Source organism: Pectinophora gossypiella, unplaced genomic scaffold (assembly GCF_024362695.1).
Source record: "Pectinophora gossypiella unplaced genomic scaffold, ilPecGoss1.1 Pgos_143, whole genome shotgun sequence".
NCBI classification, from domain to species: domain Eukaryota; kingdom Metazoa; phylum Arthropoda; class Insecta; order Lepidoptera; family Gelechiidae; genus Pectinophora; species Pectinophora gossypiella.
In genome coordinates this window covers 5001-20446 of record NW_026063232.1, presented here as the reverse complement: position 1 = coordinate 20446, position 15446 = coordinate 5001, and the positions used below count along the sequence as shown (strand labels likewise).

The 15446-nt window shown below is 45.1% G+C and overlaps 1 protein-coding gene across 1 annotated transcript; it reads left to right on the top strand.

Annotated features, from left to right (window-relative positions):
• The first annotated feature begins 10102 nt into the window (after window positions 1-10102).
• On the top strand, window positions 10103-11452 carry LOC126380856 (uncharacterized). The gene has a single exon (XM_050030442.1). The coding sequence runs from the start codon at window positions 10103-10105 to the stop codon at window positions 11450-11452; it is 1350 nt and encodes a 449-aa protein (XP_049886399.1).
• Window positions 11453-15446: the final 3994 nt, after the last annotated feature.

Below are 15446 nucleotides of genomic sequence, written 5' to 3'. Positions count from 1 at the left end.
TAACCTAACCTAACCTAACCTAACCTAACCTAACCTAACCTAACCTAACCTAACCTAACCTAACCTAACCTAACCTAACCTAACCTAACCTAACCTAACCTAACCTAACCTAACCTAACCTAACCTAACCTAACCTAACCTAACCTAACCTAACCTAACCTAACCTAACCTAACCTAACCTAACCTAACCTACCTAACCTAACCTAACCTAACCTAACCTAACCTAACCTAACCTAACCTAACCTAACCTAACCTAACCTAACCTAACCTAACCTAACCTAACCTAACCTAACCTAACCTAACCTAACCTAACCTAACCTAACCTAACCTAACCTAACCTAACCTAACCTAACCTAACCTAACCTAACCTAACCTAACCTAACCTAACCTAACCTAACCTAACCTAACCTAACCTAACCTAACCTAACCTAACCTAACCTAACCTAACCTAACCTAACCTAACCTAACCTAACCTAACCTAACCTAACCTAACCTAACCTAACCTAACCTAACCTAACCTAACCTAACCTAACCTAACCTAACCTAACCTAACCTAACCTAACCTAACCTAACCTAACCTAACCTAACCTAACCTAACCTAACCTAACCTAACCTAACCTAACCTAACCTAACCTAACCTAACCTAACCTAACCTAACCTAACCTAACCTAACCTAACCTAACCTAACCTAACCTAACCTAACCTAACCTAACCTAACCTAACCTAACCTAACCTAACCTAACCTAACCTAACCTAACCTAACCTAACCTAACCTAACCTAACCTAACCTAACCTAACCTAACCTAACCTAACCTAACCTAACCTAACCTAACCTAACCTAACCTAACCTAACCTAACCTAACCTAACCTAACCTAACCTAACCTAACCTAACCTAACCTAACCTAACCTAACCTAACCTAACCTAACCTAACCTAACCTAACCTAACCTAACCTAACCTAACCTAACCTAACCTAACCTAACCTAACCTAACCTAACCTAACCTAACCTAACCTAACCTAACCTAACCTAACCTAACCTAACCTAACCTAACCTAACCTAACCTAACCTAACCTAACCTAACCTAACCTAACCTAACCTAACCTAACCTAACCTAACCTAACCTAACCTAACCTAACCTAACCTAACCTAACCTAACCTAACCTAACCTAACCTAACCTAACCTAACCTAACCTAACCTAACCTAACCTAACCTAACCTAACCTAACCTAACCTAACCTAACCTAACCTAACCTAACCTAACCTAACCTAACCTAACCTAACCTAACCTAACCTAACCTAACCTAACCTAACCTAACCTAACCTAACCTAACCTAACCTAACCTAACCTAACCTAACCTAACCTAACCTAACCTAACCTAACCTAACCTAACCTAACCTAACCTAACCTAACCTAACCTAACCTAACCTAACCTAACCTAACCTAACCTAACCTAACCTAACCTAACCTAACCTAACCTAACCTAACCTAACCTAACCTAACCTAACCTAACCTAACCTAACCTAACCTAACCTAACCTAACCTAACCTAACCTAACCTAACCTAACCTAACCTAACCTAACCTAACCTAACCTAACCTAACCTAACCTAACCTAACCTAACCTAACCTAACCTAACCTAACCTAACCTAACCTAACCTAACCTAACCTAACCTAACCTAACCTAACCTAACCTAACCTAACCTAACCTAACCTAACCTAACCTAACCTAACCTAACCTAACCTAACCTAACCTAACCTAACCTAACCTAACCTAACCTAACCTAACCTAACCTAACCTAACCTAACCTAACCTAACCTAACCTAACCTAACCTAACCTAACCTAACCTAACCTAACCTAACCTAACCTAACCTAACCTAACCTAACCTAACCTAACCTAACCTAACCTAACCTAACCTAACCTAACCTAACCTAACCTAACCTAACCTAACCTAACCTAACCTAACCTAACCTAACCTAACCTACCTAACCTAACCTAACCTAACCTAACCTAACCTAACCTAACCTAACCTAACCTAACCTAACCTAACCTAACCTAACCTAACCTAACCTAACCTAACTAACCTAACCTAACCTAACCTAACCTAACCTAACCTAACCTAACCTAACCTAACCTAACCTAACCTAACCTAACCTAACCTAACCTAACCTAACCTAACCTAACCTAACCTAACCTAACCTAACCTAACCTAACCTAACCTAACCTAACCTAACCTAACCTAACCTAACCTAACCTAACCTAACCTAACCTAACCTAACCTAACCTAACCTAACCTAACCTAACCTAACCTAACCTAACCTAACCTAACCTAACCTAACCTAACCTAACCTAACCTAACCTAACCTAACCTAACCTAACCTAACCTAACCTAACCTAACCTAACCTAACCTAACCTAACCTAACCTAACCTAACCTAACCTAACCTAACCTAACCTAACCTAACCTAACCTAACCTAACCTAACCTAACCTAACCTAACCTAACCTAACCTAACCTAACCTAACCTAACCTAACCTAACCTAACCTAACCTAACCTAACCTAACCTAACCTAACCTAACCTAACCTAACCTAACCTAACCTAACCTAACCTAACCTAACCTAACCTAACCTAACCTAACCTAACCTAACCTAACCTAACCTAACCTAACCTAACCTAACCTAACCTAACCTAACCTAACCTAACCTAACCTAACCTAACCTAACCTAACCTAACCTAACCTAACCTAACCTAACCTAACCTAACCTAACCTAACCTAACCTAACCTAACCTAACCTAACCTAACCTAACCTAACCTAACCTAACCTAACCTAACCTAACCTAACCTAACCTAACCTAACCTAACCTAACCTAACCTAACCTAACCTAACCTAACCTAACCTAACCTAACCTAACCTAACCTAACCTAACCTAACCTAACCTAACCTAACCTAACCTAACCTAACCTAACCTAACCTAACCTAACCTAACCTAACCTAACCTAACCTAACCTAACCTAACCTAACCTAACCTAACCTAACCTAACCTAACCTAACCTAACCTAACCTAACCTAACCTAACCTAACCTAACCTAACCTAACCTAACCTAACCTAACCTAACCTAACCTAACCTAACCTAACCTAACCTAACCTAACCTAACCTAACCTAACCTAACCTAACCTAACCTAACCTAACCTAACCTAACCTAACCTAACCTAACCTAACCTAACCTAACCTAACCTAACCTAACCTAACCTAACCTAACCTAACCTAACCTAACCTAACCTAACCTAACCTAACCTAACCTAACCTAACCTAACCTAACCTAACCTAACCTAACCTAACCTAACCTAACCTAACCTAACCTAACCTAACCTAACCTAACCTAACCTAACCTAACCTAACCTAACCTAACCTAACCTCACCTAACCTAACCTAACCTAACCTAACCTAACCTAACCTAACCTAACCTAACCTAACCTAACCTAACCTAACCTAACCTAACCTAACCTAACCTAACCTAACCTAACCTAACCTAACCTAACCTAACCTAACCTAACCTAACCTAACCTAACCTAACCTAACCTAACCTAACCTAACCTAACCTAACCTAACCTAACCTAACCTAACCTAACCTAACCTAACCTAACCTAACCTAACCTAACCTAACCTAACCTAACCTAACCTAACCTAACCTAACCTAACCTAACCTAACCTAACCTAACCTAACCTAACCTAACCTAACCTAACCTAACCTAACCTAACCTAACCTAACCTAACCTAACCTAACCTAACCTAACCTAACCTAACCTAACCTAACCTAACCTAACCTAACCTAACCTAACCTAACCTAACCTAACCTAACCTAACCTAACCTAACCTAACCTAACCTAACCTAACCTAACCTAACCTAACCTAACCTAACCTAACCTAACCTAACCTAACCTAACCTAACCTAACCTAACCTAACCTAACCTAACCTAACCTAACCTAACCTAACCTAACCTAACCTAACCTAACCTAACCTAACCTAACCTAACCTAACCTAACCTAACCTAACCTAACCTAACCTAACCTAACCTAACCTAACCTAACCTAACCTAACCTAACCTAACCTAACCTAACCTAACCTAACCTAACCTAACCTAACCTAACCTAACCTAACCTAACCTAACCTAACCTAACCTAACCTAACCTAACCTAACCTAACCTAACCTAACCTAACCTAACCTAACCTAACCTAACCTAACCTAACCTAACCTAACCTAACCTAACCTAACCTAACCTAACCTAACCTAACCTAACCTAACCTAACCTAACCTAACCTAACCTAACCTAACCTAACCTAACCTAACCTAACCTAACCTAACCTAACCTAACCTAACCTAACCTAACCTAACCTAACCTAACCTAACCTAACCTAACCTAACCTAACCTAACCTAACCTAACCTAACCTAACCTAACCTAACCTAACCTAACCTAACCTAACCTAACCTAACCTAACCTAACCTAACCTAACCTAACCTAACCTAACCTAACCTAACCTAACCTAACCTAACCTAACCTAACCTAACCTAACCTAACCTAACCTAACCTAACCTAACCTAACCTAACCTAACCTAACCTAACCTAACCTAACCTAACCTAACCTAACCTAACCTAACCTAACCTAACCTAACCTAACCTAACCTAACCTAACCTAACCTAACCTAACCTAACCTAACCTAACCTAACCTAACCTAACCTAACCTAACCTAACCTAACCTAACCTAACCTAACCTAACCTAACCTAACCTAACCTAACCTAACCTAACCTAACCTAACCTAACCTAACCTAACCTAACCTAACCTAACCTAACCTAACCTAACCTAACCTAACCTAACCTAACCTAACCTAACCTAACCTAACCTAACCTAACCTAACCTAACCTAACCTAACCTAACCTAACCTAACCTAACCTAACCTAACCTAACCTAACCTAACCTAACCTAACCTAACCTAACCTAACCTAACCTAACCTAACCTAACCTAACCTAACCTAACCTAACCTAACCTAACCTAACCTAACCTAACCTAACCTAACCTAACCTAACCTAACCTAACCTAACCTAACCTAACCTAACCTAACCTAACCTAACCTAACCTAACCTAACCTAACCTAACCTAACCTAACCTAACCTAACCTAACCTAACCTAACCTAACCTAACCTAACCTAACCTAACCTAACCTAACCTAACCTAACCTAACCTAACCTAACCTAACCTAACCTAACCTAACCTAACCTAACCTAACCTAACCTAACCTAACCTAACCTAACCTAACCTAACCTAACCTAACCTAACCTAACCTAACCTAACCTAACCTAACCTAACCTAACCTAACCTAACCTAACCTAACCTAACCTAACCTAACCTAACCTAACCTAACCTAACCTAACCTAACCTAACCTAACCTAACCTAACCTAACCTAACCTAACCTAACCTAACCTAACCTAACCTAACCTAACCTAACCTAACCTAACCTAACCTAACCTAACCTAACCTAACCTAACCTAACCTAACCTAACCTAACCTAACCTAACCTAACCTAACCTAACCTAACCTAACCTAACCTAACCTAACCTAACCTAACCTAACCTAACCTAACCTAACCTAACCTAACCTAACCTAACCTAACCTAACCTAACCTAACCTAACCTAACCTAACCTAACCTAACCTAACCTAACCTAACCTAACCTAACCTAACCTAACCTAACCTAACCTAACCTAACCTAACCTAACCTAACCTAACCTAACCTAACCTAACCTAACCTAACCTAACCTAACCTAACCTAACCTAACCTAACCTAACCTAACCTAACCTAACCTAACCTAACCTAACCTAACCTAACCTAACCTAACCTAACCTAACCTAACCTAACCTAACCTAACCTAACCTAACCTAACCTAACCTAACCTAACCTAACCTAACCTAACCTAACCTAACCTAACCTAACCTAACCTAACCTAACCTAACCTAACCTAACCTAACCTAACCTAACCTAACCTAACCTAACCTAACCTAACCTAACCTAACCTAACCTAACCTAACCTAACCTAACCTAACCTAACCTAACCTAACCTAACCTAACCTAACCTAACCTAACCTAACCTAACCTAACCTAACCTAACCTAACCTAACCTAACCTAACCTAACCTAACCTAACCTAACCTAACCTAACCTAACCTAACCTAACCTAACCTAACCTAACCTAACCTAACCTAACCTAACCTAACCTAACCTAACCTAACCTAACCTAACCTAACCTAACCTAACCTAACCTAACCTAACCTAACCTAACCTAACCTAACCTAACCTAACCTAACCTAACCTAACCTAACCTAACCTAACCTAACCTAACCTAACCTAACCTAACCTAACCTAACCTAACCTAACCTAACCTAACCTAACCTAACCTAACCTAACCTAACCTAACCTAACCTAACCTAACCTAACCTAACCTAACCTAACCTAACCTAACCTAACCTAACCTAACCTAACCTAACCTAACCTAACCTAACCTAACCTAACCTAACCTAACCTAACCTAACCTAACCTAACCTAACCTAACCTAACCTAACCTAACCTAACCTAACCTAACCTAACCTAACCTAACCTAACCTAACCTAACCTAACCTAACCTAACCTAACCTAACCTAACCTAACCTAACCTAACCTAACCTAACCTAACCTAACCTAACCTAACCTAACCTAACCTAACCTAACCTAACCTAACCTAACCTAACCTAACCTAACCTAACCTAACCTAACCTAACCTAACCTAACCTAACCTAACCTAACCTAACCTAACCTAACCTAACCTAACCTAACCTAACCTAACCTAACCTAACCTAACCTAACCTAACCTAACCTAACCTAACCTAACCTAACCTAACCTAACCTAACCTAACCTAACCTAACCTAACCTAACCTAACCTAACCTAACCTAACCTAACCTAACCTAACCTAACCTAACCTAACCTAACCTAACCTAACCTAACCTAACCTAACCTAACCTAACCTAACCTAACCTAACCTAACCTAACCTAACCTAACCTAACCTAACCTAACCTAACCTAACCTAACCTAACCTAACCTAACCTAACCTAACCTAACCTAACCTAACCTAACCTAACCTAACCTAACCTAACCTAACCTAACCTAACCTAACCTAACCTAACCTAACCTAACCTAACCTAACCTAACCTAACCTAACCTAACCTAACCTAACCTAACCTAACCTAACCTAACCTAACCTAACCTAACCTAACCTAACCTAACCTAACCTAACCTAACCTAACCTAACCTAACCTAACCTAACCTAACCTAACCTAACCTAACCTAACCTAACCTAACCTAACCTAACCTAACCTAACCTAACCTAACCTAACCTAACCTAACCTAACCTAACCTAACCTAACCTAACCTAACCTAACCTAACCTAACCTAACCTAACCTAACCTAACCTAACCTAACCTAACCTAACCTAACCTAACCTAACCTAACCTAACCTAACCTAACCTAACCTAACCTAACCTAACCTAACCTAACCTAACCTAACCTAACCTAACCTAACCTAACCTAACCTAACCTAACCTAACCTAACCTAACCTAACCTAACCTAACCTAACCTAACCTAACCTAACCTAACCTAACCTAACCTAACCTAACCTAACCTAACCTAACCTAACCTAACCTAACCTAACCTAACCTAACCTAACCTAACCTAACCTAACCTAACCTAACCTAACCTAACCTAACCTAACCTAACCTAACCTAACCTAACCTAACCTAACCTAACCTAACCTAACCTAACCTAACCTAACCTAACCTAACCTAACCTAACCTAACCTAACCTAACCTAACCTAACCTAACCTAACCTAACCTAACCTAACCTAACCTAACCTAACCTAACCTAACCTAACCTAACCTAACCTAACCTAACCTAACCTAACCTAACCTAACCTAACCTAACCTAACCTAACCTAACCTAACCTAACCTAACCTAACCTAACCTAACCTAACCTAACCTAACCTAACCTAACCTAACCTAACCTAACCTAACCTAACCTAACCTAACCTAACCTAACCTAACCTAACCTAACCTAACCTAACCTAACCTAACCTAACCTAACCTAACCTAACCTAACCTAACCTAACCTAACCTAACCTAACCTAACCTAACCTAACCTAACCTAACCTAACCTAACCTAACCTAACCTAACCTAACCTAACCTAACCTAACCTAACCTAACCTAACCTAACCTAACCTAACCTAACCTAACCTAACCTAACCTAACCTAACCTAACCTAACCTAACCTAACCTAACCTAACCTAACCTAACCTAACCTAACCTAACCTAACCTAACCTAACCTAACCTAACCTAACCTAACCTAACCTAACCTAACCTAACCTAACCTAACCTAACCTAACCTAACCTAACCTAACCTAACCTAACCTAACCTAACCTAACCTAACCTAACCTAACCTAACCTAACCTAACCTAACCTAACCTAACCTAACCTAACCTAACCTAACCTAACCTAACCTAACCTAACCTAACCTAACCTAACCTAACCTAACCTAACCTAACCTAACCTAACCTAACCTAACCTAACCTAACCTAACCTAACCTAACCTAACCTAACCTAACCTAACCTAACCTAACCTAACCTAACCTAACCTAACCTAACCTAACCTAACCTAACCTAACCTAACCTAACCTAACCTAACCTAACCTAACCTAACCTAACCTAACCTAACCTAACCTAACCTAACCTAACCTAACCTAACCTAACCTAACCTAACCTAACCTAACCTAACCTAACCTAACCTAACCTAACCTAACCTAACCTAACCTAACCTAACCTAACCTAACCTAACCTAACCTAACCTAACCTAACCTAACCTAACCTAACCTAACCTAACCTAACCTAACCTAACCTAACCTAACCTAACCTAACCTAACCTAACCTAACCTAACCTAACCTAACCTAACCTAACCTAACCTAACCTAACCTAACCTAACCTAACCTAACCTAACCTAACCTAACCTAACCTAACCTAACCTAACCTAACCTAACCTAACCTAACCTAACCTAACCTAACCTAACCTAACCTAACCTAACCTAACCTAACCATCAGTCGGTTCCCGACCGCCGGAGAGATCACTAGTGTACAGTGCGAGATATCCTGCCGGCCCTGCCGCGTCCTGCCACCCCTGCCGGCCGGTCCTGCCGTCCCTGCCGACCCCTGCCGGCCGGTCCTGCCGTCCCTGCCGACCCCTGCCGGCCGGTCCTGCCGTCCCTGCCGACCCCTGCCGGCTGGTCCTGCCACCCCGGCCGACCCCTGCCGGCTGGTCCTGCCACCCCGGCCGACCCCTGCCGGCTGGTCCTGCCGGCTGGTCCTGCCACCCCGGCCGACCCCTGCCGGCTGGTCCTGCCACCCCGGCCGACCCCTGCCGGCTGGTCCTGCCGGGTCCTGCCGCCCCTGCCGGCAGATCCTGCCGGCCGCCCCTGCCGGCAGATCCTGCCGGCCGCCCCTGCCGGCCGCCCCTGCCGGCCGCCCCTGCCGGCCGCCCCTGCCGACTCCTGCCAACCGGTCCTGCCGGCCGGCCCTGCCGAGTCCTGCCGGCCAGTCCTGCCGGCCGGCCCTGCCGAGTCCTGCCGGCCGGTCCTGCCGGCCGGCTCTGCCGAGTCCTGCCGGCCAGTCCTGCCGGCCGGTCCTGCCGAGTCCTGCCGGCCGGTCCTGCCGAGTCCTGCCGGCCGGTCCTGCCGAGTCCTGCCGGCCGGTCCTGCCGAGTCCTGCCGGCCGGTCCTGCCGAGTCCTGCCGGCCGGTCCTGCCGAGTCCTGCCGGCCGGTCCTGCCGAGTCCTGCCGGCCGGTCCTGCCGAGTCCTGCCGGCCGCGGCGACTTGTGCAATCTCAGTGACTTAGGTGACCAGTGCAACCTCAGTGTCTTAGGTGATTGGTGCAACCTTGGTGACTTTAGTGATCGGTGCAACAAACACCTACAAGCTGGGGACATCGATGTCGCAGACCAACGACAATACCAAGATGGAGGAGCGAAGCCAAACTAGACCCGAAGCGTCAGAGGCAGCTTTTCTAGACGCTCTTTCGGACAACTCAACCCCCGCACCCCTCCCGACTACATCTACGGGTAGGGGGCCGGCCACTCAGATCGAGGACATATTCGGCATTCAGGATGTGGATTCATACCTGGCCACCCTGGAGAATTTGACTGCTCGCATCATCAAAGCAGTCAATGAGGGCAAGAGCGTCACTGCGACTAATAAGCGGCTTATCACCAAGACGGCCGAAGACATAAGGGGAGCTACCAGGATCCTTCCAACTCTCATCAGGGCCAGCACCAAAACCTCAGCTGCTGGCGGCAATCCCATCACACCGGAACTTATGACTCCTACAGCACGAGATGACTTCAAAAAGGAAATCGCTGCTTGTGTGCGAGAGGAAGTGAGGAAGATCACCAAAACACTCACTAAAAGTCAACCATCATCACCTGGTGCTCGCCCATCCTACAGTGAGATTGCCGGGGGCATGGCTAAACACGCGCGACCTGCATGGACCAACGCGGACTCTAACGCGCCCATCCCCACCCCCCCAAGACCCATCACGAGACCCGCAATCATCGTTGCATCGACGGTTCCTATCAAGTCCAGACAGGAGGTCCTCGAGTCGCTGCGACGAGGAGCCGACTTCAAGAGGACCAAGTATGCTCCGCTGAAGATTCAACCAGTCTCCAACAACAAGTTACGAGTGGAGTTCCAGAACGTACAAGAACGCGACGACGCCCTCGAACGTCTCCAGGGATCTAAAGAGGTAAGCGCGGAACCGGCACATACTCTTCGACCCATGGTTATTTTCAAGGGCATCCCCGGCGATATCCCGGAGGACCATCTGGTGGATATTGTTAAGGGCCAAAATGAGGAGTTACAGGGTCTTATTAGGGAGGCCGATGACCTAAAACTCAGATTTAAGCGAAAGAATCGCAACTCTGCCTTGTACAACGCTGTTTTTGTAGCTCATCCTAGAGTGTGGCGTCAGATTATGGACATGGGGAAGGTCAGAATAGATCACCAGCGCACCCACGCTGAAGACTTTTCGCCCTTCCGGCAGTGTTTTAAATGTCTACAATTCGGTCACACCCGTGCGAATTGCTCTGCTGACTCTTCCCCGTGCGCCTATTGCGCGGACCCCACCCATCAGGTGGAGGGCTGCCCCATTAGAGAAAAACGAGGTGCTCCCAAGTGTGTCAATTGCTCGACACATAACAACAAATTCAAAGCCACCCAGAACACACAGCACAGAGCTACTTCTGTCAACTGCCCCCGACTGCGAGCCATGAAGGACAGAATATCTAACCGCATTGATTATGGCTCCGAATAACATAAAGTTAGTGCAGTGCAATTTAGATAGATCCAAGCATAGTCAGCACGAACTTGTTCGGTCCTTCATGGCTGGCAAGTTCCATTTCGCTCTTATTTCTGAGCCGTATACTGGCTCTGGGGATATAGTTAAGTCTATTCAGGGGTTAGATATCTACCAACACTCCAATGGCGGACGGGTTAAGGCTTGCATTTTTGCTAAGCGTGACTGCGGATTCGTCTTAAGCATGTCTCAATTTTCAAGTCCAAACTTATGTGTAGTACAGCTTCAACGGGCGGACAATAGCAGATTATATCTGACCTCGGTGTATGTCGAACCTAATAATGATGAATCGGATACTCTCAATAAGCTGGATTTCTTCCTTCACTCCACCGATGGGGTTCGTCGCGTGGTGGGCGGGGATCTTAACGGCTGGCATTCCATCTGGGGTAGCGATGTCACGAATCCAAGAGGTAGGGATGTTGTCGATGTGATTCATGGTAATGGTATGCATGTATGCAATGCGGGCACCACGCCTACTTTCGAAACAATCACACACGGCCGACTAAGGAAGTCCATCATAGACATAACCTTTGCCTCCGGGGACGTGTTCGGTAACATTGAGGGATGGAAGGTGAACCTTGACTTGTGCCCCTCATCGCAACATAACGCCATTGAGTTCAGCATCTCTGGCTCGACGATCCACGGGAGAGGTACTGGTGGATCGACCTTCAAATACAAGGCTGACAGGGCCTGCTGGCCGCTGTTTAAGGAATCACTTCACACGAACATGGCAAACTCCGACTTGTTGGATAAAATCATACCAGAGATGAGCCCTTGTGAGCTCGACAACTTTATTGACGAGTTCACGGGAGTCATTCAGGCGGCTTGCGAAGCATCAATGCGGATTAACGGCGGGGGTCACAAATACAAGCCACCTTGGTGGAACGATGACTTGGAAATCGCCAAGATCAAGCTGGTACAACTACATCGCCGAATCCATGACGCAAGTAGACGGGGTTTGCCTCTGGAGGGGCTGCTGGCCGAGCGGCAGACGAAGAAGGAGCAGTATGCACAGAAACTTCGAGAGGAATCTACTCGAAGTTTCCGAGATTTTTGCCAACTGCAGACTAAAGAGAACGTCTGGTCGCTTACCAACAGACTCCTCAAGGAAACCACCCCTAGACAGCCACCTGCCACCCTTGATGTTGGAGGGCGATTTACCACCAATGGGGAGGAGACGGCTCGGGCTCTCCTAGATCACTTCTACCCTGACGACTCACCGGATACCGAGGACAGGCACCATCGGCTGAGATCTCAGACTGCAGTTCTCCCTGATGCCCCGGACGACCCTCCTTTCGCTGAAGAGGAAATCATGGAATACCTGAAGTATATGAATCCGGCAAAAGCTCCAGGACATGACCACCTTACTGCCGATATCTGTCACCAATTTGCCAGGGAATACCCTAAATTGATTACGCAGGTCATGAACCGGTGCCTCAGCCTTCAGTACTTTCCTCGACAGTGGAAGAGGGCTTATGTGCGCATCATTCCCAAACCGGGCAAGTCTAACTATGGCGAGTTGGGATCTTTTCGCCCAATCGGCCTCATACCTGTGTTTGGGAAACTCCTTGAAAAGTTATTTATAAAGAGAGTGACTTACACGGCCTACCGTGAGGGGAAAGTCAATCCCTTGCAGTTTGGGTTTAGGGAACAAACCAATACGGTAGAGGCAATCAACACCGCACTTGACAGGGTTCGTCTAGCACGTGAACGCAAGGAGCAGGCCGTCATGGTGTCACTAGACATCAAGGCGGCCTTTGACAATGCGTGGTGGCCGGCGCTGTTTCACCGACTTCGGACGATCGGCTGTCCCGCTAACATCTTTGGGCTTATCGCCGACTATGTTCGGGATCGAGAAGTGGTGCTGGATTACGCGGGGTATCGGGTTGCTAAAGCAATGTCCAGGGGCTGCATTCAGGGATCCACCTGCGGACCAGTACTCTGGAATATCATTCTGGATGAGCTGCTGGATATGCAGCTACCTGCTGGTTGTCATCTACAGGCCTTCGCGGATGATGTCCTGTTGGTGGTTGCGGCGGCGGGGGTCACGGAGCTGCAAAATGCCACTAACCGCGCCCTTACAGCTATCGCGGAGTGGGGCAGAAGTGTCAAATTGACATTTAGCCCTACTAAAACACAACTAATAGCCTTTACCCCTAAAGCCAAGACTGCACAGGTTGATATGGATGGACACAAGCTGCCCTTTTCTCATCACATCAAATTGCTAGGTGTAATAATCGATGAGAAACTGCTCTTTCGAGAACACGTGCGCTACATCACTGAAAAGGCTGCAAAGATCTTCAACAGATTATGTGTCTTCTGCCGACCTACTTGGGGGCCACACCCAGAAAACATATCCACGATCTATCGGCAGGTCATTGAACCGATTATAGCATACGCCGCTGGCATTTGGGGACACATCGCTAACAAAAGCTACGTTCGCAAGAAACTACTGGGAGTGCAGCGTGGATTTGCCATACGAGCTATTAAAGGTTTTAGAACCATTTCAACACCCATGGCGATTGCATTAGCGCGATTCACTCCCTTAGATATACGCGTCCTGGAGCTATGGGAACGAGAACAGACCAAACTACAGGGCACTACGAATTACTTACCCAGTGACATCACCCTTGAGAGGCCGACCCCGATTCGGGACCTCCTGCATCCTGCCAATCGAGTAACCATTGACCTCCGTCCAACTCCCAACTTGACGGAGACTGGACCCAGTAGTTCCTCTATGGTCCAGATATACACGGACGGCAGTAAGCAGGAGGATGGTTCGGTAGGGTGCGCATTCGTTTGTTTCGACCCGGATTGCTCTCCGTCTAGAACATCTCGAAAGTTTAAACTACACGATAGTTGTACCGTTTTCCAAGCGGAACTTTTCGCGCTGCTTCGCGCATGCGAGTGGATCATCAAAAAGAGTTATCGTGGAGCTATTGTTTACACCGACTCGCTCTCCTCCCTATACGCTATTGCAGATAGGAACAACACACACCCACTTGTTACACAGATACACAAAATTATACACGAACACAAAAACACTAGCACAATAACACTTACATGGGTCAAAGGTCACTCTGGGGTGACTGGCAATGAGGAGGCGGATAGAGAGGCCAACTCAGCCGCCAGACTACATCGGGCCCCTGATTACACACGCTTCCCCATTTCATACGTCACTGGAAAGATTAGGAGCCGTGGGCGCGAGCAGTGGTTAGCGCGATACCAGAGCACGGAGAAAGGCGAACACACCAGGAGGATCTTACCCAGCCTCGAGGATATTCATGAATTAGCGAAGAGCACCACAACTTCATTCCAACTCACCCAATATCTGTCGGGTCACGGGTTCCATAAGGCTTATTTATACAGGTTTCGGATCAAGGACAATGATCATTGCCCATGTGATAATGCTACTTCTCAAACACTTGACCACCTCCTCCGGGATTGCCCCGCATTTGGTATACATAGAAATAACCATGAGAGTATTTGCCGATATCTGTGCGTGCCCCCCTATCAGCTCACTGAGCTCATAAAGAAACAGGAGACTATTCAATCTTTTGTTAAATATGTAACAATCATCATTAACGCGCTCAAAAAGTTCAACGAATGACTCTTTGTACACCTTTTACTTTTAGTTGCCAGCAAAATGTAATAAATTATACTTACATTAATTATTTTATATTCTCTTTTCTCTTACTTATTATTACTTGTGTTATTTTCTTTTTAAAATTATTTTGTAGTTATGGTTGTAACTGATAATAATATATGATTGAATTTATATAAGTTTACTATTTTGCTTAGGTATTTTAAGAATTATGTTTGCATTTAATTGATTATACTTGTAAGTGTATTGTATATGTTTAAAATTTTATAAGCTGTTGTGAACTGGAAGGATCTCCGTATCCAATAGCGGAGCCCCTGAAGGCTTACAACATTTTGTTAAACAGTAACC

What these genes read in the sequence shown, in the direction of transcription:
- LOC126380856 (XM_050030442.1), top strand. Translation starts at nt 10,103, where the DNA reads ATGGAGGAGCGAAGCCAAACTAGACCCGAAGCGTCAGAGGCAGCTTTT.